This window comes from Aulonocara sp. 'chitande type north' Nkhata Bay, linkage group LG7, assembly GCF_057382095.1.
Source record: "Aulonocara sp. 'chitande type north' Nkhata Bay isolate Kocher_YH1m ecotype deep benthic linkage group LG7, A_spYH_male_GT1.1, whole genome shotgun sequence".
Classification (NCBI taxonomy): domain Eukaryota; kingdom Metazoa; phylum Chordata; class Actinopteri; order Cichliformes; family Cichlidae; genus Aulonocara; species Aulonocara sp. 'chitande type north' Nkhata Bay.
Genome location: NC_141350.1, coordinates 4,060,699 through 4,084,211, shown reverse-complemented (window position 1 = coordinate 4,084,211; position 23,513 = coordinate 4,060,699). Strand labels below are relative to the sequence as shown.

At 43.4% G+C, this 23,513-nt stretch overlaps 1 protein-coding gene across 3 annotated transcripts in view; it reads left to right on the top strand.

Moving 5' to 3' along the window:
- The first annotated feature begins 1,245 nt into the window (after positions 1–1,245).
- The window catches only part of hipk2 (homeodomain interacting protein kinase 2), a 68,420-nt gene continuing 46,152 nt past the window's right edge, over positions 1,246–23,513 (top strand). For 2 of the 3 annotated variants that reach the window (XM_086298053.1, XM_086298050.1), the window contains exons 1-2: positions 1,247–1,639; positions 16,490–17,669. In XM_086298053.1, coding sequence (XP_086154179.1) covers positions 1,621–1,639; positions 16,490–17,669 — 1,199 coding nt within the window. In that variant the 5' untranslated portion in view covers positions 1,247–1,620. Of the gene's footprint in view, positions 1,640–16,489; positions 17,670–23,513 lie in introns of all 3 variants that reach the window. The other variant, XM_086298052.1, reaches the window with a different exon arrangement.

Sequence of the window (23,513 nt, the reverse complement as noted above, 5' to 3'; positions counted from 1 at the left end):
CCAAGCAAATATAGGTTGCACATCCCATGGGTCTGTAAGACTTCATTTTTATGCCTGCTTTGCTACTATAGGATCACTTAGACATGCAGCGGTCAGCTCTACATATGATGTGCGTGCAGGCTGCAGGCTCTCTGACGCTTTTAATGAATGAGTAATTGCAGAACTCATTGCAAAGCTGTATGGCTTAGGACAGGCAGTACATGCTGAACACAGCTCTTCCCTGATTGGTGAGACTGCTTAAATGTAGTTGTATAACATTTGTAGATAGCTTTATTACGCTGTGCTTTTTATGCAATAGAAACTCAGAACTTAAATGAACTTAATTTTTGGGTGCAGCATACTTCGTCAGGGTTGCAAAGTGTGCAGTACTATGTTAACAACCGCCCACATGTCTAAATGGACAGGTTTAATTTAGAGGTTGGTGCGCATATTGCTGTGAGTGCAGGATCGCTGGTAAATGACAGATTACTCACATTTGTGTGAGCCCATGTAATCCGATTCCAGTTTATTCTGTGCAAATCTCATGTCGTCATGCTGTAGCCTACAGTGGGAGCGCTTTAGCTTCGTACAGACGTGAGCAAAAGCACACGGAATCATTCAACCCAGATGCACTTTGCACGGCTCCGAATAACGCCAGCAGAGATTCACGTCACGTCATGTCCGAATATTTATTATCTATTAGCATTTTTTATACCTACTAGAAAATGTGCACAGTGGTTAGTTCTTCTCTTCTTGACATGACACCGTTAAAAAATCTCAGTTTAGGCTTTAAAAATTAAACTAAAAATATAAAAAACTACAAGCAGTGCTTTTCTTGACATGATAATTTCTCTTTCAGACTTTAGTCCATCACTATTTTCTCTCATTACTTGTTGTAGATTAATGAGAAGTCCAAATCTACTTTAACCCCATTCCTTAATATTAACACATTTAAGCTTATAGTTCTTTGAACCATTTCTTTCACATATGTATACATGTATAATAAGTTATAGTAGTTATATGAGTACAATGGTGTTACCGCTTAATTTTTTTTAAAAGCGCCCAGCGCCCTGAATCTGAAAGCTTATTTTAATCATTACACAAAATATAAAGAATATTTTATTATCAGTAGTAGTAGTAGTGTTATTATACCCAAAGTTTTTTTTTTTTTTTTTTTTTGCTATGGACAGACAGAAAGAGAGAGGGAGGGGAGAGAGAGACACACACACATTCAGGGTCTGCCTCATCGATTCGATCGTCATTCGACTCTCTCGCTGCACACCAAACTCGCTGCGCTCTGACCACTGCAACTTTTGCAGAGACTCCTCACTCCACAGACATGTCGCACAATAGCTGAAGTAAACCTGTCATCGTGGCTCATCATTTGAGCCCACAGAAACACACCGCGGGTGGGATTTGAATTGCACAGCCTGTCGTCTGTCGCTCGCCTCGCATCGGACCCTAGCTTTGAAAACGCCTGGATATGAATTATGAGTATTTTCCTCACTAATGAACTGGACCAGTAATGCAGGAGACCGCGTCGACCCTCTCATCAACATTTCAAGATGGCAGATTTTTATTGAGTTTTGAACAGAAATATCGCTTTATTTTTTGCCATGAATAACAGAAATCCTTGCACCGATGGCCCCTGTATACGAAGGTAAGGTGGTTTGGAAAACGTGCTGTTTTCCCCTCCAGTGCTGCTGTGTACTGTGTCAATCGTGGTACAACTGAATTGCGGCTCATACGTAGGAGGAAAGATGCGTTGCAAGCTCTCTCATTTTGCCAAAATCATGCAACCTGTATTAATATTAGATTTTCTAAACCTTACACGAGCCGACTGTCAGATCGCCGGCAGCTTTTTTGCCTTAGCGCTTTAGTGAAGGCTCAGTCAGATCGGGGTGCCAGTCTGAGCTGTGTCCGTTAAAATCGCGCTGATGAGGTTGCAAACCTCCAGAATAAGGTCAAAGATAAGTATATGTTTAGGCCACGGTACATTTACCACTCTCCGTACACTTGGACGTTTATTTGTGCTCGTGTTTGTTCCTGGTAGAAATTTCTTTAGCGTTGCTTGAAGAGGGAGAGGGAATGATAGAAGGTCGGAGACCGATCGGTCCCAGTTTCGCCTGCATTCATTCTTCTATCTCCCATCTCCCCACATCAGTTTAAAAACTAGGCTATCTGACTTTTAACGCTTCGTCAACCTCGGGGTATTGATTCACATACGTATTTATGTTCCGGAAACGATATGCAGCCTTAAATACAGCATATTAGCTATCGCTGCAGCATTTGGCTGTGACTAATCCAATTGAGAGAATACTACCCCGTACCCTTACATTATTTGCTGCCGTGCGTTTTTGTTATTATTCCAAGAGAACAATTCACACACAAACGCAGTGATTGTTGACTGCAATGTCGTTGCAAGGTGGACTAGCAAGCCTTTAAATGTAAAACAATGCAAGCGGTCCATTATAATCCGCGCATGCAAAATCTGGGTCTGTGAATGGTTCAACTACTGTACAAATAATACCTAGAGGTTAAATGGAGTGACAAAGCAGTGGTAACGGAAAAATTAAATTACGTGCAATTTGATGTTGTATATATACATTTTTTACTTAATTCATTAGTAGTTACATATCAATCAGAAGTAGGCAACTGTAGCGATGCTCATCTAATATACAAAAGGACAGAAAACCCTGAGCAGTAAAGGGGAAACAACGATGTAAGCTATACATACTGATGAGATCCTTATACAAATTGAATAGTGGCAGAAGCAAACGGTGAGCCTTGGTGTTTCTCATATTTAGTTTGTAGCAGCCTCATGTTTGCTTATCTTCTTGTCCACTCTATAGTCCCTCTGCTGGCATTAAACGGAACCCCTGATTTTCACTTTGAGAGAGAGAACTGTTCAAAGTAACACTTTTAACACACTTTAAAGTGCCGTTAGAGAACTATCATGAGCAAAACTGAGTCTTAATAGGGATATTTGAGTTACACGATGGCTCATTTGGGGATATACAGCATCATGAAGCGCAATAAGGTGCCTGCAAACTCTTGTCTGTGTGCTGTTATGTCCCTATAGCAATATTGTAGTGATTTTTCATTAGGGGTGTTGAAGCTTAGAGGCATAGCCTGAGACTCTGGCGCTTCAACATGAAAAGGAAAGTTGAAATGAGACTCCTATGCAAAAGGTAATTAGTGTAAATTACATTCCCTGGCTTTTCCCTTCACCACCGAGGGAAGGAGAAGAGAAGAGAAAGAGGCAGCAAGGGGAATTAATTACCTTGCCTGTCCTCCCCGGAGTTGGGGAGGGGTGTTATGAGAAGTCATGAAAATGACCAAAGTCTCCGGTGGAAAATAGGTGTGGGGGGGGGCTTCACATAGAAGAAAATCGGCTATTATGTTAATGACTCCCGCTTGTCTGCAGAGCAGCTAATAACTTAAATCTACGTGATTGACTACTTCCTTTGATTGTTTAAAGTCAAGCACACTGAGGAAAAGCCCATTTGCTTTTGTTTGCTGATCTCGTATTCATAATCACTTATGAGAAAGCATTTGTTTAAAGAAGGCTGAGATTTTCAGGACTGGCAGTGGGCATTGTGCTAGTGTCAATTTGTGTTGTTTTTCTCTTGCCTATATTTTTTCAATGTTTATCTTCAGTCCTTCTTGGCCCAGATAGAAGGCCATCGTGCAGACCTGCTGCCAGAAAAGGTAGCGGTGTGATCGTCCTGGGAGCCTGGTCTCAAAACCCAAACTGACACCTTGATGGATGTCTGATGAGCTGAGCAGGTCCAGCAGCCTCTAGCTGTGGAAAAGCCAATATTCAGACACTGCCAAACATGCCTGCCTGGCTAGATATGGGTGTTGCTGTGTGCTCATGCATGCATGTGCATATGTCTCTATCTGTCTGTGAGTCCCTGCACAATCACCCATCACCCTTTTGTAGGGCAGAACTGCAAGAGGATTAGACAGCTGCAGAACTGGGGACCAGGCAGGAAAACAACTTCATTTGCAGATCTGCCGCTTACAGGTCAAGCAGTACTATTCCAGAGTGGATTCATTCATTCCCGCCTGGAAAAATGGACAGAGTATGACTCAGAAGCCGATGATGATGATGGCGGTGGTGACAGGCGCTGCAGCATCACAGGCAGATTAATGTTTTATCCATCTGCGCAGCCATTATGTGTTAATGCGACTTTGAATTACCTTGTGGTTTCCTGGTATGGGGAATGCACCCTGCCCTTGAAGAGGGGAACTTACTCCACTGAGGACAGAGAAAAGAGACAGGACAGAGAGAGCAAGAGTTTCTCAGAAACTGTCCTCAGCCCTGCCTGCCTGGCTCCCTTTCCCCCTCACGCTTGTTTGGAGCTGCTTGATTGATATCTTCCTCACAGACCACAACCCAGGCTCAGACTCCAAGGTTGCAGCTTTTTAAACTTGGATTAGAATTGCAGGAAAAACCCTATGGAGCCCTTTGCGGCCACTTGCTGGGCCACACCCCACGGTAGAGTCGGGGGAACTGATGGAGAGTCTCGCTTCCTGATTGTTATGACAAGCAGGGTGGTGTGTTTAGCTGTTCAGTGTCCATAGTGAACAAAGAGTCAAGCTTGGAGATGGAGGATAGCTAAACAGTTAATAAGTAATGGCTTTAAACAGCACGCATGAAAAAAGTTTCAGAACTGCAGATCCTCGTAGGTAGCATTGTGAATGTTTACCTCTCTTTTCCCCGCTTTTATTCAGTGGCCATTTTGATCTTTTTGTTGACCTGAGTCCTCACCTCATGACTTGTTTGAGAGGGGGTTTGTTCAGAAAGGTTTATGAAAATGGATAAGCTGTCTCCACAAGTATTGCTCTCTGCATTATTCAGAGCTTCCTATCTGAAAAGAAAGTGAAATCCAGGGTTTTGGGATTCTTTGCGCTATTGATTTGTTAAAGCATTTAGAAGAAGAAGCAGAGGCTTTGGAGGGAGGTAGAATGTGAGTTTTATATGAAGACGGGGGCTATGTGAGCTCTCTGATGTTCTGAAATAGTTCACAGGTGTGCTCTGAGAGTTTTGGGAACAGATGGGTGTGTGGTAGGGTTGGGGGGGAGCGGTGGTTGAGGCAAAGCTGAAATGACAGGTTAGTAGAGGCCAGCCTGACACAGGAGAGCAAGCCTTCAATATGAGCAGGCTATTTCAACAGGCTCAAGTTTTCATATACTGTTTTCAGCAAATTTCTCTGGAGTAGAAGTGCCTCCAAGACTCTAGCACATCATTCTTCCACTTCTTTTCTTTTGCAAGAAAGAAATGTGACTACGATGCAAGAGAACTTTGCATTTCTCATTTTCTCATCAGCCAGTGCTGCTTTAGTGCCTCTGTCATATAGTTCAAACCCCAGAATCAGCCGAGGTCCTTGTACTTGGAGACCACATCAGTTGCTGACATTAGTTAGTTTTTTTCAAAGACGAAGAGGGAGATGGGTTGCGATGGAGCCTTAACCCTTCCGAGTGCTTGCACAAGGCATTTCCCTGTTGGTTTTCATGCATGTGCGAAAGCACTCCCCCCCACTTTTGTTTCACATTGTGTACGGTGTCAGCTTGTTTGAAACATCTGCCTCTGGTTCTGACTAAAACTGTAACGGCTCCAGGCTGCGTCGGAAAAGAGACTGAGTCAACGAGCATCTCTGAGCTGGACTTTTACATGGATTATTAAGTCTATTTGCATTAATAATTTTGAAAATCTACCGTGAAGATATGGCGGGAAACAGATTGGTGTTTTCTGGTTTTACTCAGTCGATACATTTTGTAGCTTTAAAGAGAGGTTTCCTTATAATTTAGGATCAGCATCTAAGAACATTTTTAATAGCTTCTCTTACTACCGTGATATATCACTGTCTGTTAAAAGGCGTGATGCTGGGAGTCTCTGCACTGGTAACGCATCTATTGCTTTAATCGTCTATGAAAGCTACAGTTCAAACAAAGGTTAACATTTGACTACTTCTCAACACAGCACAGAGTGAATAAGCCATTTTGTTAACTTGGGCCTATTAAATAGTAACTACAAAGAGATTCTTACAGCATGAAAAACACTTTAAACGCTGAGCATGTCTAATACTTTTTCAGTATGTGAAAAATATTGCACAGTGCGGCATAAGAATGATCTGCACTTTATTTATTTCATTGCTCACTTTGCAATCTCTCATCATCCACACACGACCCCCTCCAGTTCCCACCCTGCGCTTCCCCGCCCCACCCCCACGTCTATCTCTTATCTGTCCTTCCATCCCGCTCTGTTTGTTGATAAGCCGAGAGGCCATTGGCCAGCACACATGGTACCCATGTGACACTTCAGCAACAGCCTGATGGCCAGATTGGAAGCCCCGTTGTATGTGTGTAATTGGAGGCTGCTTTGGAGAAGAGGTCTGGCTACTGTAGCTTTTTTGTTCTTCCTAACCCTAACCCCCACCCAGACTCCCCCGCTGCCTCCCGCCTTGCTCGGTCTCTCCTGGTTTGTATTATTTGATTATCCCATCAGTAACCCCCAGAACCCAACCACCACCTTGTTTTTGGTGCACACTGTCGCAGGTCGTAATCGTATTGTTTGTGATAATGCCCCCCCCACACACGCGCACACACCCCAACCCCACCCGCACATGTATAACTGACATTGTACTCTCTGGAAGAGAGCTGCCAGTGCTGGCAGTATTTACCACGAGCTCATCTGGCCATTCATCTTGACTCAGAGTGCACATGCACACATGATGAAACAAAAAAGTTCTACAAAGCATGTGTTGTAAGGGCAACAGATGATGTACGGAGCTATAGCTGGATGGGGAGGACAGCTACCGCACTCACAGCCACTTCATTTAAACAAAAGATCCAAACCGTCTCTTCATATTATGTGAAGCGCAGAGTGAAAAATGGTTTGCAGTTTTTAATCAAGCCTTTCATAACCTCTACATTTTTCTCCTCTTCCGAGGGAAAGAGGCACGGTGGGCGGATGAGGCTAGGGGAGAGAGGGGACTGTTTACAGACAGATATTAAAACGAGCACAGAAGTACCGAATTAAATAGTAAGATTGGGGCACTCGAGTATACGCACCTGTATTCTTTGACATAGCTATAGGCTCTTCCATGTGCGGTCAGCCAACATGGACTTAGTGCCGCTGCCAGCCCCATCACCACTCCTGGCTCTGGCCCCTCTCAGTCATGGAAGGGAAGTGGAGCGATGGGCGGCTGCTGGCGGCCCCTTCACAGATGGCTGCAGGTACAGCGCTACGCTTGGCTGATAACCAAAGGACTTCAAAGCTCAGACGAGTGCTTGAGCCCATTTCTGTCCAGAGCCAGGAGGCAAAAGGCACAGAGCAGAGAAAGGAGACAGCAACAGACAAGAACTGGGGTAGTCAAAAGAGTCAACAGGCATGGAAATGAGCAGCTTTAGCCTTTTCATCTTTTGCTCCCATGTTCATCCTTATATATAGTCGTTCAGCACTTACTCAGTCACTATAATCTTATCATATTTTTCTGTTTCTATACTTGCTGCATGTTTGTCATTATTCAGTTACTACGAAAGCTACGATGACACATCCTCATATTATCCAGAACCGGAAATGAAAATAAGGTGGCCATTGTTATAGATAGGCACCACTTCCTTTCAAGTTTTCTTTCTCAGTTTTGTTCAGATTGGGATTCTCTCAGGATAGCTGTGTTCCCTGTGGAAAATCATTTTCAATAAATAGTAAACTAAGAAGGCTCAAACATCAAAAGAAGCAGGAGGTAAAATGATGACATGTGTTGATAGAAACCTTTCAGTGATGAAATCTATTTAATATTCACATATGTAGGGAAATGACGTCTTTGTTGTTGCTAAAGGCTGGAGATCAACTCTTTATGAGCTTTTAAGGGATAATGTGGAGAGCGAGAGACGTTAAAAAGTCATTGATTCAATTAGACATTCCAGCGGCTCCTCTAATAACACTGCAGCTGGCACGACAAATAGCTAAGTGTCCCAACTGTAAGAAATATGCCTCCATTTTTGCTGTACCTGTGCGCCGGAAGAGGCTCAGTAACATTGAGACGCAGCATAAGTGAATGATTAAAGTTATTTAATGGCAGCCGGAGGCTTTTTATTGAAAAATCGTAATATTTCTGATCTTTATAAAAACTTAAAGTAATGTTTTTTCTTTAATTTTGGTTTTATTTGATTCTCTGACATCTATAAAAAGTATATTTTTAACCATCATATTTATATCAGAACACTTACAGCAGTAGCATAGACTGCAAGGCTGAAGAAGCTCTGCAAATAAAGCTTCTATGTTTCGCATTTACGCAAGGCTTATTAAAAGCTTTAACACTGGTTCATGGTAAACACGAATAAACTGAGTTCAGGAATCACAGTGCATGTTTGTATCGCTGTGCCGCAGTATATAAAAGAGGGTACACACCTTTTAGATTCACTCCTCACTTCAAAGCCTCAGGCACATTAGGGCCAGCCAGCAGCTCTGCCTGGCAGCCCTTTGAACTGACCTCTGCATTCAGTCTGAGAGACAGAGATGGAGAAAGGAAAAGGCATTGAAATGGGGGGTGACGTAGACTGGAGAAGTATGGGAGCATTGTGAGGAGGGAGGTAATGGAGCTGAGGCTGAGAGATCGGGATGGGTGTGGGGGGGGGAGACAGAGATGGTGGTGGTGGTTACTTTGCGTGGGTGGTTTCTGAGTGAGGGAGTTTGGAGGAGGTGTCGGTGGGGGTCGCAGATTTTACCCTTTGTCTCATTTAATCTGCATCCTACATCTGAGATCAGTGTAGTCCAGTGATGCGTCTGCCTCCACAGCTCCCCTGACAGAGCACAGCAGCTGCTAATACACACACCAACTTGTTTGCGCTATTCCAGCATTTTTAGAGAAGCTGGCCCAGAAAAAAGGCCAAAAGTTGACCTTTAGCTATGAGGACCTGCTCTATTTCCCCCCCTGCTCCACAACCGTCCAGTCCAGGCCAGTTATTTCTACCTCATTAAGCCCCAGTGAAACATAGACAGAGTGTGAGTTTGCCATTCACAGACATTTAAATTGAAAGATGTAAAGAAGTGTTGTCCATCTCAATGGCATGAACTTCCTCCAGTTCTTTTAAGTCTGGATCAAAACACCAGGCACTTCTTTCTCATTGTGAAGCATCTTACACTGATTAATCATTATTTACTAACTTCCCACAACCTCTCTTTTCCATCTGTTAAAATTCTTCTCAGCTACACAAAACTGAGTTTAGAAATCTCACATAGATGCACAGATCAGACCCAGTCTGGCAAACTGTTGCAGCGCCGAATGCCATGTGCTTTATTTAACAGAGTTTGTTGTAATAGCAAAACAGAACTCTGATTTTCCTTTTGAAGGTGTCACCATTTATGCATGCCAATTCAAATATGTGTTTCCTATGCACGTTGTTAAACTGATGGTCAGAATAGTCATTTCCTGTCTGGGTTTGGCTGCTATTTGAGACTCTGAGGACACTGTAAATATAACCAGCTAAAGCCATGATTTTCACATTGAATCAGACGCAGTGGGCTGACTTGGCTAGTGATATTTATTACCTCAGCTCTGTGGCCAGAAGGACTCAACCAGCCATGTTTACGACACACTGTCAGTTGGATTAAGGACACATATGCCTTGCTAAATTGGTATGAGAGCACATGTCTGCGTGTGCGCTATAATCTTTTAAAAGCTGTTTGAATATATCGAGCGCTGGGCCTCACTTTGTCAAAGAACTGACAGACAGAATAAGAGAAACGACACCAGGAATAATGTTTTGAAAAGAAGATGAAGAGAGATTAAGAGATTAAAACACTTTATTAAGCATGCATATTGATGAGTCACCTGCTGTATGAGGCACAAGTACATGTTGAGGCATCTTAAAGGCATGTAGCCAAAATTAGTCTGATCTGTAGCCTTAATAGGCCCTGAGCACCAGATTCACACACACCCCTGAAATATCACACAATCTCGTTGCCGGGGGAAGCATGTGCACCATCTCCAGCCTCTCTGTGATAGGAAGGTAATACCAGGAACAGGATCCATCTACATGTAGGGGTTATAAAGAGCACTGATTTGTGATAGACGAAATTGCCCGTTTCTTCCTGTGTCTACTGTATTTGAACCAGTAAAAAGTGGGATTCACGTGCCACCATCATCACTTATCGTTATGAGACAAAGTGGCTCTTCTTTATTTTCCTTTTACTCGATGAGAAATAAGGTGTCAGATATCCAGATTTCTTTTTTAAGCCATCCGTTTGCAAGTTTGAATACAGCTGTGTTTTGGAAATACGGGAAGTGATGGCTCTGCCTTTGCCTGATTGGTCCCCAGGTGCATGTTCAGGTTCAACTGGTTCCTCCTTTAGTGGGGTTCACCGCTGGGTTTTCAATGTGTGCAACAAATTAATTCCCCTGAGTGTGTGTGCAAGTGTATTTTGGGGTGGTGTTTTCATGACACTTGTTGCTGCTTAGCTAAGATGCCTTTAGCAGAAATCCACAGAGCGACCAGTTAATCGTAAAGTTACACAAATGTCCTAAACATATACGAAACCAGTGTGCGGTAGCCTGTTCCATGGGACAGGGCCGGGAGGACCATCGTTTCAAAAATATCTTTCTATTATACTCTTAGTTCCTTTGTTTTACCAACAGCAAATAGTATTTACTGTACAATATAAAAAAGAGTAAACACTTTGGTTGTTATGGTTATGGCTCAGATGAACTTATAAGAATTCCTGCTCAAAATATATCTTGCGTCAAGAGCATTTAAAACAATTAAAAAAGAAGAAATCTGTTATTATAATTCGAGGCTTTAGAAATGAAATCGAGATTTGCATCTGTGAATTGTTGCTTTAGTCTTTTGTGCTACGAGCATTACTTTGAATAATGACTAAAATGTTGATTTGCACTCAACAGGAACCTGGCTTTGAGCATTTTTGCATACGGACATGTGCGTCGCACCATCATTTAACTACATTTTGCGTTTACATATCTTCTGTCTGCTTAAATTAAGTGGCAACCTTTTAAAAGGGCAGGTTGAGGTGCGCTGCAAGACCGGCAAAACGGCCGCCATTCACTTTCACAACAAAGAGCTCCTGGATACCAGAGCAGTTTGCAGAAAATAATCCATAGTGCTCTGGCTGCTCTCAAATCAATTTGCCATTGTACAGTGCTTTCTCCCACATTACACTCATCTGTATGTCCTCCCCCATTGTTTGCTATGTTTGGTTACTGGTTTGGCCTGTAGTTCTCGTATGTTGATCTCATTATATTACATTGTGTCATTGTGAAGCCTAATGACATAAGAGGAAGTACGGTTTAGCGGGTTGTTTCTTACTGTGTTTAAATGATAAGCATTGTGGAGAGCGGCTGCTTATCGTGCGCTCGGCTCTGCGTGGCCCTGCCTGCGCTGTGTTGGAGCTGTAGTCAAAGCAGCACAGCTTGAGGCATACAGTGGATGTCACTGGCAGTGTAGTCAAGCCTTGTGTTAACAGGTGCCATTGGTTCACGGTTGGGTAAATTTTTAGCTCCCCTCCCTGCACCAAACTCTTTCTTTCTTTCTTTTGGTGCGAAGGAAGTTTAGTGCACACATTCGTGATTCGATTAATAAGCTCAAGCAAACCCACTCTGTCACCCTCCTCTTCCTCCCACTCGTGCTTCTCCTCCTCATCTCCTCTTCCTCTCCTCCACCCTGTTCAGCAGCTGGTTAGGCTGACCTAGCAGTATAAATGTTTTTTCTCGCACCAGCCGTTTTATGACCACATTTACAACATGGATAACTGCTTCCTTATCTGCCCACAGTTGTCCTGGGGTAGTAGGTTTTTGACTTTTACAACAAAAGTGTTAACATTTGAACTTCGAATACTCAAAGTGTCGTAGCTTAGGTAGGCGCTAAGAAAGGTAATAAATTCAGATTGTTGTTTTTCATCAGCTGCTTTGAAATATGTGGAGCCATATGCACTCCTTTGTATCTGTGCTCCTGCACGCACTCACGTGTGGACACATGTGTGTGTTCATGTTTATGTATCTACGCATGTGCATTTTAACAAGCGCTGAGTGAACATGTTATCTCGCAGCTAACACAACATGTTGTATCTTTGGCTGTTTGCTTCCAGGAAGGGGAGAGTTGAGGGAGTGTCACATTTACAGCTGGCATGTTGTTGATTTTCAGTTTAAAAAGTGCTGTGTTTATCTGTGAAACAGTATTCATATTTGCCTTTCGGTCTGCCCATATGCTAGATTGTACTCTTTTGTGTGTTTGTAAGAGAGTGAAAAGACGTGATGAGGCGCTTCCAACTGGTCAAATATTGTAGTCAGAAAGAGCGCAAAGCCTGATGGAGCAGCAGCCTGCATGACAGCAACTCCCCACAAGCTTTTCTGATGCATTATTCTATAAATAAGCAGAGATGAGAGAGCTAAAAAAGCAGACAGGATGGTCAATAGTGGCCTCGAGAGAGAGAGAGAGAGAGAGAGAGAGAGAGAGAGAGGGGGGAAAACAGAAAGGGAGAGAGACCATGCAGAGTCAAGCTCCAGCTCTCCCACAGAGGACAGAACTCAGGCAGGAGGCAGGAACACAGGCTAAAAACCTCTGCATGGACACGATTTTCCTCTGCAGTGGCGTGTTCACTGTTGCATTTGGCCACAAAGTCACTGGAGCTACAGCAGGTTTTTCAATTTGTTGGACAGGTCCATTTTTGTAAATAGTATAGACACAGTATAGAGTCTTTGACAAGAGCAGCTCTTCTGGGCACCAGAATAACACTGAATGTTTTATTTTGTCTTCTATCTAAAAAATGGTATGAGGAGGAGCACAATCATGCAAACACGCAGCTAAGAATGAGATAATGCTTTGTCTAGACGGGCAGAAGTCACTTCTTTAGACAGCGACTTGGCCTACCACCCAACACCCTCCAGTCCGCAGACAAAGAGATGTCCAGTAAAGCAACAGGGTCACCAGAGTGTCTCTTTTGGTGTCAGTAGCCATTAGGCCTCAGGAAGTAGTCCAAATATAACCAGGCCAGGAGACATCAACCAGACAGACCTGACTCCTGTTTCTGTCTCCCAGGTGATTGTTGGTGTCCTGGTACTGTGTCTCGCTCTGCTCGGTCCTTTGGGTACAGAGAGAGCACGGAACAGGAACTCTAGTGAATGATAAATATTTAAATTTCTTAGAATTATTTTTCATTCGTTTTTCCTGCAAACTGCAAAAAGATTACATTTACATTACATTAAGCCATTTTAAATGAGGATTTCTATAAAAGCATAGATATTTGAGAATAACCATGGGTGAGCTGAGCAGTAATCGAGTTTTATAAGACTGTTCGTAATTACAAAAGACTATTTGGTTGGTTTGTTGGTGTTTAACTCTGCCAAGTTGTCAAAAGAGTATAAATGACAGGTTTAATAAAAGGCAGCAAACAGAAGCAGGTCACAGGCTAGAATGTGAGGGCCACTCATGGCCCCAGCTCTCCACGCTCTATTCTTCTCCCCTCCCTTTCAGTCCATCTCTCACCCTCACATGGCATGCAGAACGACCCTGATACTCCCAAAAAGAAGATTAACAAACCCCTGACAGAGAAGTAATCTCTGTGAAAACATTGACTATTACCATTTCAACATGCTGCCTCTAAACAAGGGAAAATGCCTCTGTGGTATGCTTAATTGCAGTGTGCGGGACACACAGAGCTCCTTTAGGTATGTTAAATGGACAGCCTTGGCTACTGAAGGCATTCCAGCATTGTAAATGTACAACAATGGACCTTTGCTGTTCTTTGCTTGGCACAGAGTTCACAAATTTAGCTAAAGTTCAAGAGGACCATTTGAAGGGAAAGTCTTTTGACAGAGGCTGTTCAGATTCTGAATCATAAATACTTTTAAACTTCATTCAAGGTGAAGACTGATTCATGAGGACTGGTGCTGCCTTGGAAATGAAGTATAATTGGTCACATTGTTTCCTGCGTATGTTGTCATGAGATAACATTCCAGCCATTTGACCTTTTATGTTTAGTTCATTTAATTACTTATCTGTTTTCTGCACAAGGCTCTTAAACTGTTGTTACTTTTAGCTTTAGCTGTGCCGAATATCTCGACAGACAAAGCTGAATTTCAAGAGTTTCCTGTACATTTCTAAAGATTTTTGTTGGCTATTTTTCAGAGCCCTTCCCCAATTTAGACAAACAGGCTTGGCCTTCAGTTCGTTGCACTGTGTCGACAATGTTAACTGAACTCTTTGACCACAGGGTTCAAACTGACAGGGAGTCAATGAGTGACTAAGATCACGGTTCAGGAAGAATTCGTGTGATACGAATGCAAGAGCAGCAAGCCCAATCTGGCCTTGTAAAACCTTGAACTATCCACAATCACGCTGGCAGATATGTAATGTTGGAATTTTCCATACGAGAAACAGGCTGGCTCTGTGCCCGTCCATCCATCTCTGTGCTCATCAGTCTGTGCCTGTGATTATCCTCTCAGGCTCTCAGTCACACACTGTTGACACTGCTCTGTGACGCAATGCATCATTCAAATTATTTTTAGCGTAAAGTCCAGACACAGGAATTGGTAATCCAAGGAGTGACATCTGGCCTTCAGGGCTTATGTGATTAGCAGAGAGCCTTGCCCCTAATAGCCAAGCGGACGTTCTTCATTACCTGCGAGTCTGGACCTGAACTTACCAGGTGTGACCACTTAAGCTACAAAAAAACTCTACACATTAATGATTTTTCAGACAACATATGTGCTGATAACATGGCTAAGCCTCTAAATAACTGCTACACGGAGGTGCTATCTGCTACTGTGCAACACTTGCCAAGCTTACAGCGAGCACTGTAATGTGCACTCTGCCTTCAATCCTGCCGCATTAGGGCTAAGACCAGATGAACAAAGAGATAAATAGTACGTCCAAGCAAGGCCAGAGGAGAACCTAAAAAAACCCAAAAAACCCCACAAAAGCAGGAGGAAGAGAGGTCATGAGAGTTAAAATAAACAAATGAAGCAAAGTATAGTGGAGGGCTGCCAGCATCCTACTGAATTAATCATCATCATCACTGAAAGGAGCTAATAATGACAAAGTGACCAGTCATGTCCTCTCCTCAATGCTTTCTGTCCACACAACATAGTCCACAATTATAGAAGTCATCCCGTTTCGGGGGGAGTGTGGTCCTTTAATTATCTTTGAACACAGCAAAACTTTCCAGCTTCCAAGATGTCTATTAAACACACAAAGCAGCAATTTTTCCAGCAGTAAACAACGTTTAAGGGTTGCTAGTGTTGTGTGCATGTTGTGGCGGTAATAATCTTGGAATCGTGCATCAGTTGATCAGCAGTGGCCTAATTGTGCATGCGCGCGCGCGCGTGTGTGTGTGTGTGTGTGTGGGCGTTGGCAAGGCCAGGTGGAAGCTCTTAGTTTGTTAGCAGTAAACTAATTTTGGGTTTACTGGAAACTATTTAAACATATCATTAGTACAAGTCTCATATAATCTCGTGCTGTAATAATCATTTTGATGCTACAAACAAGCCTGTTTGCAAAAAGAGATAAAGAAAGGAACTATTTTTGGGCAGTTGTTTGCTTGGAGAAGCTTTTGCTTATTCTGAGGCAGCTTGTTCCCAGGAGTTCAGAGCACAGCCTCGCTGCAGTTTTGCTTTTGTTTTGTTGTCTTCAGGATCTGTGGTTGAGAGGGAGTTGAGTCCCTCTCGCTCCTGTTTTCATAGTTACTTGAGCAAAATTTCTTCCACTACCTTCCCCAAAGTGAGTAATTGTGTACCAGTAAGTGGCAGGGCTGGGCTGAGTGGTGGGGAAGGAAATTGCAATCATTCACTTACACTTATTGCGCTCCTACTTTTATATATGATTTCATACGGCTCCTCTGTCTCTGTGGAGTGTCCGATGAAAAGGGTATTCTTTTACTATTCACTGAGCCTATTTACTTTGCCGCAGATGGGAACAGTGGGGAAATGGCATTTCCTTTGCATGAACCAGTGGTTTGCATAAGCACTGCTCAGTCTAAATCTTCTTATCTTTTGGCTAAACCTTTTGGCATTTTTATGTTATATAACAAATATATTTAAAAGAAACCCTCCATTACTGCGCATTGCATTCAAAAACAATTTGGCTTCAGATTTAATGATCTAGGCTCGGATGTTTTACTACCAAGTGTTAGATAACAGCACTTCTGAGAAACAACTTGATGCCGAAGCGACAAATGCTTGATGACATTTTAATGGTTAATAAGTCTTTTCATCAGTGGGTTTAAATCTGTGGATCCATTTATTATAATGGATGATTATTTTATAAGCGTTCATTTACCGTGATGTTGAAAAGTGCAGTGGGTTTGCATGACGATGTATCAGCATATATGTATGCTTGGTGTTTTAATGACCTGCTCTGACCCAAGCTATCTTTATTTAAAGCTTCTTGCTACCACTCGTGTTGCAGGCACTCTCATATTCCTAACCTCTCACTTTCATCCCCCTCCTGTCTTTCTTGCTCCTCCCCCTCCGTTCCTCTCTTGTCACAGGTATGGCCTCGCAAGTGCAAGTGTTCTCCCCTCACACTCTCCAGTCAAGTGCCTTCTTTAGCGTGAAGAAACTGAAGGTGGAGCAAAGTTGTAACTGGGATATGACAGGGTACGGCACACACAGCAAAGCCTACAGCCACAACAGCAGCAAGAACGTGTCGGCCACCAGCGGCCCCCTAGGCATCAACAGCTCCCTGCAGGTCGCCAGCTCCACCCTGCCCTACGAGCAGGCTCTCGTCTTCCCAGCCACCGCGGGCCACATTGTGGTCGCCTCAGCCAGCAGCACTTCGGGGGCCGTGGGGTCTCTGCTGGGTGGCGGGGGTGGAGGCAGCAGCAGCAACAGTAGCGGTAGTGGAAGTGGCGGAGGTGGCAGTGGTGTGGGTGGTGGGGTTGGTGTTCACAACCTGACGCGCCGCAGCACAGTCAGTCTCCTAGACACCTATCAGCGATGTGGGCTTAAACGCAAGAGCGAAGAGCTTGACAACAACAGCAGCGTGCAGATCATTGAGGAGCACGGCCCACCGATGATCCAGAACGGAGCAGCCAGCGGCGCCACGGTGGCTACGGTGGCCACAGCCACCTCCACAGCAACATCCAAGAACAGCGGCTCCAACAACGAGGGAGACTACCAGCTGGTGCAGCATGAGGTGCTCTGCTCCATGACCAACACCTACGAAGTCTTGGAGTTCTTGGGACGAGGAACCTTCGGGCAGGTGGTCAAATGCTGGAAGAGGGGCACAAACGAGATAGTGGCAATCAAGATCTTAAAAAACCACCCATCGTATGCACGGCAGGGTCAGATCGAGGTCAGCATCCTGGCACGTCTCAGCACGGAGAGCGCAGATGACTACAACTTTGTGAGGGCCTACGAGTGCTTCCAGCACAAGAACCACACGTGCCTGGTATTTGAGATGTTGGAGCAGAACCTGTACGACTTCCTCAAGCAGAACAAGTTCAGCCCTCTGCCTCTCAAATACATCAGACCGGTGCTGCAGCAAGTGGCCACAGCGCTAATGAAACTGAAGAGCCTAGGACTGATACATGCTGATTTGAAGCCAGAGAACATCATGCTGGTGGACCCATCTCGACAGCCCTACAGGGTCAAAGTCATCGACTTTGGCTCAGCCAGCCATGTGTCCAAAGCGGTCTGCTCCACTTATCTACAGTCCAGATACTACAGGTAAGAGATCGGGCTAGTTAGCTATTATATGTATGACTGCAGATACAACGTGCTTCTTTCTGTTTGTTCAAGATTGTTCTTTATTGGGCCAAACATCCAAATCTGTTGTTACCCTCTGAGTTTCCCCTGAAGATTTCTCTTTGTACCATTATTTTTCTTGTACTTATTTACCCCCCTAGTTAAATTTCTCCGACAGAAGACAGGGTAATAAAACTCAAAGGCTTACTGAGAAGAAAAAACAAAAATCAAAAAAGAGTCGGGGCAGGACAAAACAACACCAACCATGCTTTAGTGTTACTTTGATGAATAGAGAAGACCTGCTGAGACTCTAGTAAAGACATAAGAAACCACAGAGCATATCTAAAGCCATTTCACTGTTTGGTGCCATTGAGAATTTCGTGGTTTTCCTTTTTTTGTTTTGTTTTGTTTGTTTGTTTGTTTGTTTTTCACAGAGAGAATTTGAAAGACGGACCACAATCATGTGAGGTAGCAATCTATCCCCAAGTTTCAATTCACCCTTCTACTGCCCAGACCCTTACCCCCCCATCACCGTAGCTGGCTTCCATTTCCCCCAGGATAGAGACGAGGGTCAGCTGGAGTTCTCCTGTAATATGTGCTTGTAATCCACACCAGTGGGCCCTGCATTAGAACCAGATGACTCTCTCTGGGCAGCATTTCTTTCTTCTCTCAGTACTTTTGAAAAAATCATTTTTACCCATAGTAAATAGTGTGATTGGGTTTTAGCAGAGCCTGAAGTGTGCGTGGAGTCAAATCGTCTTTTTGTCTGTACATAGAGGAGCTTTGTTTAGGCCTCAGGAAGACGAACAGGTGTGTGTGTCAGCTACGGTACCACGCAGACCCACACAGAGATCTCACACACAGGTGGTAGCTTTACAACGGTGCATAGTGCAGATTCTGTTGGGAGAAGTTTGTGGTCTCCACTGAGTGGATTCTGTTGATAGAAGAGCTTGCTTTTGTTATCTTTACAGTTTATCGCTGGGTTTTTAAATGTGTTACAGAGAAGATCATTGTTTCCTGTTGAAAGATGGCAAAGGTTACAACAGAGCAAATGAACAGACATGGGATTCAGACTTTGTGTATCTACAGCATTAAATCATTTTGGCACATTTGACAAGTCTATTATTTTAAATGACCGATAGTTTTTGTTGTTATTCTTTCTGCTTAACTGACTTTTAAAGCAGCATATATTACATTAAGATCCCTACGTGGGAATTGTGTTGCTCATGTCAGCAAGGGAGTGCTGCTATATCGGTTTAAGTAGCTCATCCTGAAGTAAACACCGCTGTTAGCCTGTTGTTGCTCCTTGCTGTAGGTCAACAAGGAGGTTATAAAATGCTCCTGTTTGTTTTCTTGGGTGTAAAGAGTGCAGGTGAGTGAAGAGATCATCCCTTCGTGCACTCTTAGCAGCAGAAAAGGGGAAAGAAAGTCTCATGTTGATCAGAGAATCCGTCAAACGCCTTGAGCGGGTACTTGGTGACCCTGGTGTAAAGCTCTGGGAGGGAATAAGGTGTCACAGGGATCTCTGTACTTCGTAATGACTGTTTTAATAATACGTGTGCTTTACCAGAACTGATTGTGTGAAATCAGGCAAGCCTTTCCGTCTAATTCAAAAAATGAGCTCATGGGAAATGAACACTAGGGGTGTTTTAACATTGTATGCATTTTGGACCACAAACAAACTTTGGCTGCGGGTAGAGTTCAGAGTGAGTTCAAAAGCTCAGTGGCGAACATCAAACCATCTTTGATGAGGAGATAGCAAGGCCGTTTCTGTTGCCTGCACCTTTAAAGGGTGGAGATTACACACAGGTGTGCTTGCACGGCTCCAGAAAGCTGGCTCAGTATCACACAATAGTAACCGCATCCCTGTGTTGTATTCTTTGATTTCAATAAAACGTGTATTTGTTTTTCTTATTTGTCTCATTTTCATTCTTTGTATATGAATAAGACTGTAAAACATTCTTAAGCCCCGTTCGGACATTACAGACTTCCAAACTCGCTGATATCTGCTTCCGTCTGCTAATTTCATAAACCTCACATGCAGCTGTTTGTGTTTTGGACGTCACCGATATTGTTTGCTGTTGACGTTACATGTGCTTTAACAGCCTTGCAATGAGTTATGGATTTTCCACAAGGTTGAGTTATGCAAATAAAATACCAGTATTCAAAGTAAACAAGAACAGCTCTCAGGGTTCCTAGAGTTTCAACTGCATTTGCTTCAGTGCTTAGCAAATACAGGGTCATGTCACCAAGCTCATCTATCCTCTTTAAAGAGGCCCATCTGCAGGACTCCTATACTTTTACGATTATGTATATTATGAAACAGCACAGTCTTTCTGTCCTTTTCTTAAGGATTCTGTGGTCTTTTCGTCTTGATTACATCACTGCGTGACCTATTGCTGGTTATCCTAATTTCTTCTTCTTCTTCCTCCTCTCCCCTGTTTCCTGTAGCTAATGATGTAACAGGTAATCTGGCTAGTCAAGCTTACCCTGTGTCAGATAAAGGGATTATTGTGTTGTCCCAGCTGGGCATTTTTGCCCTGTTTATCTCTTCGGATTAAGGCCATGAGATGGGTGGAATGCAGCAAGACATTATTAAAGTTTATGTAAAGTTTCCTGAGGCAGTTCAGCTGCTAGCAGCAGACCTCGTGATGACTGCTGGTAGAGAAAGGGAGGTGCGCACAGGGGCAGGGATTGGTGGAGACACAAGTTCTTATCCTGCTTGATCTCCATCGCAGACTCACATCCGATGACTTTGCCATTGTTTAGGAATGCAGATAAAAGTGTGACTATGTAACAGAACTCGCACGTAGACTAGAAACTAAAAATATTTTCTTTTACCAACAGATTCTGCAAGAACTGAAGCTGCTATTTGGCTTCCTATTTGTAATATTTTAAGATCAAATCATGCAAATAATAGCCGTGTTTTACATTTCTAGATTTTCTTTATACATACGTTTTGGTATATGACTTAAAACCTGCTAAAAAATCACTTATTCCATCAGTTTTACAGTAAAAATAAATAGAAATTTGAATGCTGTACGTTCTATGCTGTTAGTTCAGATAGTGCTCCAAATATTTGGTAGAAAGTAGTTCCAAAGACCACTTTTCATAGTCTAATGCTCCTCAAACAGAATTGTGCACGTGGTTGGAAGGTGCAAACCCACAGAGATCATTTGAAAACCTGAGTAAGTAAAACCCAAAGCATCTGTTTTCATACATGTACCACAACAATTAACAAATTGATATGTGTCTGAGACTTGGTTACATTTCATGTGACTTCTCTCCGTAGATTGTTTAGACATACTGAACACTTAGAGGAGCATGCAGTGAGCGGTTAGGTGGGTGGAGGCGAGAAATCTTTCTCCAGCTTCCTTTTCATTTCTTTCCTTTTTCATCCTTATGCTCATTTTTGCATTTAACAAAATAGTGTAACACTTGAATGCATTCACAGACACACACACACACACAAAGGCTCTCTCTCTACACAGTGGATGTGTTACACCGATTTGTTCAAGTGCCACAAGACAGGGGTGCAGAGACGGAGACCGAGTCATTTCCTCTAGTAATTAAAAATCTTAATATTAACAACCCAGAAGCCCGAAGCTGCATTGCACACGCTGCACGCATGTCAGAACCTCCCAGCTTGCACCTGTTATTTAAATTGAACACATTATAGAAGTCATACTTACACATGACAAATGAACACCATAGACTAAGGATCAGAGACTTAATATACAGTGCAGAGGTACAGAGGCCTGAGGAGTTAGCTTATTAGACACTGTGAGTGAAAGGAAAGTGAGTTAAGAGTGTCTGAGAAAGAGGAATGGGCTTGTTGATGCGACCAGTGATCTGAAGTGGCCAGGGTCTGTGTACTCTCAGTGTTATCAGTTTGAGGCTAAAGGCTTCTGGCAGAAGAGATCTTAATGCTTCCCAAATGGAAACTTGACTATTAATATTATGTAACTCTCTGTGTTTTCTGTATTCATGTTGGCAGTAAAGCTAGGTACGGCTAATTCGTAGTATCCACGACTCCACCGTGTTTACGTCTTGATGTTAATAACTCATTAAATATAGATCCGTCTCCATCACGGGTGGTGCAGTCTCTGCTGAGTTTAAGATGAGTCTCTGCTCCACCTGTCTGTCTATCTCTCTATCTGTTTTTAGCGTCACACAATCAGACAGACAGGACAGGCGTTCCAGCACATTTACCCTGCCTCCGTGCGAAACATCAAGGGGTGTTTTAATGAATGAGGTTGCTATTAGTTACTGTTCTATGAAGCGTGTGTTAAAGTGTACGTGTGTATGTGCCAGGGAGGGAGAGAAAACTAGGTAAATGGCAGGATCGGGTTGCTACGGAGGAAAAGACACATTGGAAAAAGGGGGAAAGGCACATTAGCTTAGTAGTGGCGTTGCTGTTTGTAGCGCTGGTGTTGCTTATGGGAAGATTGTAAGAAAGTAAAAGTAAGGTAGAAGAGGGTTGAGGGACGGAGGAAGGTGGAGGGCCAGGTTGCAGAGGGCTGTTGTTTTGCATTCCTTGCCAATGCCTGGAACAGTGCACGCTTACCCCAAGCAGTGGCAGATTATTACTAATGCAAATGACTTTCATTAGCTTCAGCCTGACTGAGTGGCTGTTGAACACCGGTACTTCTTTTTGCTGACTTTCGAGTTGATGTATTTTAAGCTTCATGTGTGGAGCTTGTGACCAGTAAGGGCCAAGGCCAACCTTTTGTTGTTGACTGTGAATGCTGAAGTCATTAGTTATTATCAGGACTACTGGCCTGTGTATTCACCATGGTGCTTTTTATGACAGTCATAACACCTTAGTATGCATGACAGAATCCTAATAACCTGCTTCTCATTTATAATTTGCCTCTGGGCAGCTCTTCCATGTGTCTCCACAGAGCAGTCAGGAAGCAGGAGACATGTAGCAGCTAAGCTAATTAACTACCAGTAGTCAAGCATATGGATTGGAACATATACAGCAGTCTGAAACTGACAGTCAGCCTTGCAAATAATACATGGGAAATATTTAACTGTTGAAGAGGCATTTGATGATGGATGTGTGTGTGTGTGTGTGTGTGTGTGTGTGTGTGTGTGTGTGTGTGTGTGTGTGTGTGTGTGTGTGTGTGTGTGTGAACACACCTAGTGTGGGACCGAGTGTTTCTATGATAAGACGGTGCTCTCTAAGTTTCTCCACATCGTTTTATCCTGGCTTCTTGTCTTTGTTCTCCCTCACAGTTCAATTTCCATACATTTCCCAGGATATTAAGCTGACGGAAATTAAGCTGCCTTGATAAAACACAGCAAGCCGCCCACTCAGACTCACTAAGGCTGCAATCTTGCTGCTCTATATTGATTGGCTTATTTGAAACACAGGATTTTTCCTCAACAAAGCTTTTGGGCTGTTTAGCAAATGATGGCACCACACAAGTGGCAACTTATTCAACCTTACACGTGTGCGTAGCGTTGCTGTTAAAATTATGAAGTGGGGGCCCATTAAAATCGCCGGGCTTGTATGATTTTGTCTGCCGAACAATAGATTTTTCTTCTCATTTGAGCCTGAAAATCATTAACAGGACAGGTGAAATTTCTCACAGCAGCAGTCCTATAGTAGTTTTCCTCTTTGCCACAGATTTGTCTGCCTTTTTTTTAATTTCCCCGATTCAAGCACCAGCGGGTTGGCAGGGTGATAGCTGCCATCAGCGTCTGACTGGCACAGGTGCCCCCGGGTCTAAATAAATCATGAGGCCTCCTGCTGATCCCCTCCCTCCGCCATTCCTGTATGCCCACTATCCCTCCACAGGGAACTCCAGTAAGGGAGCA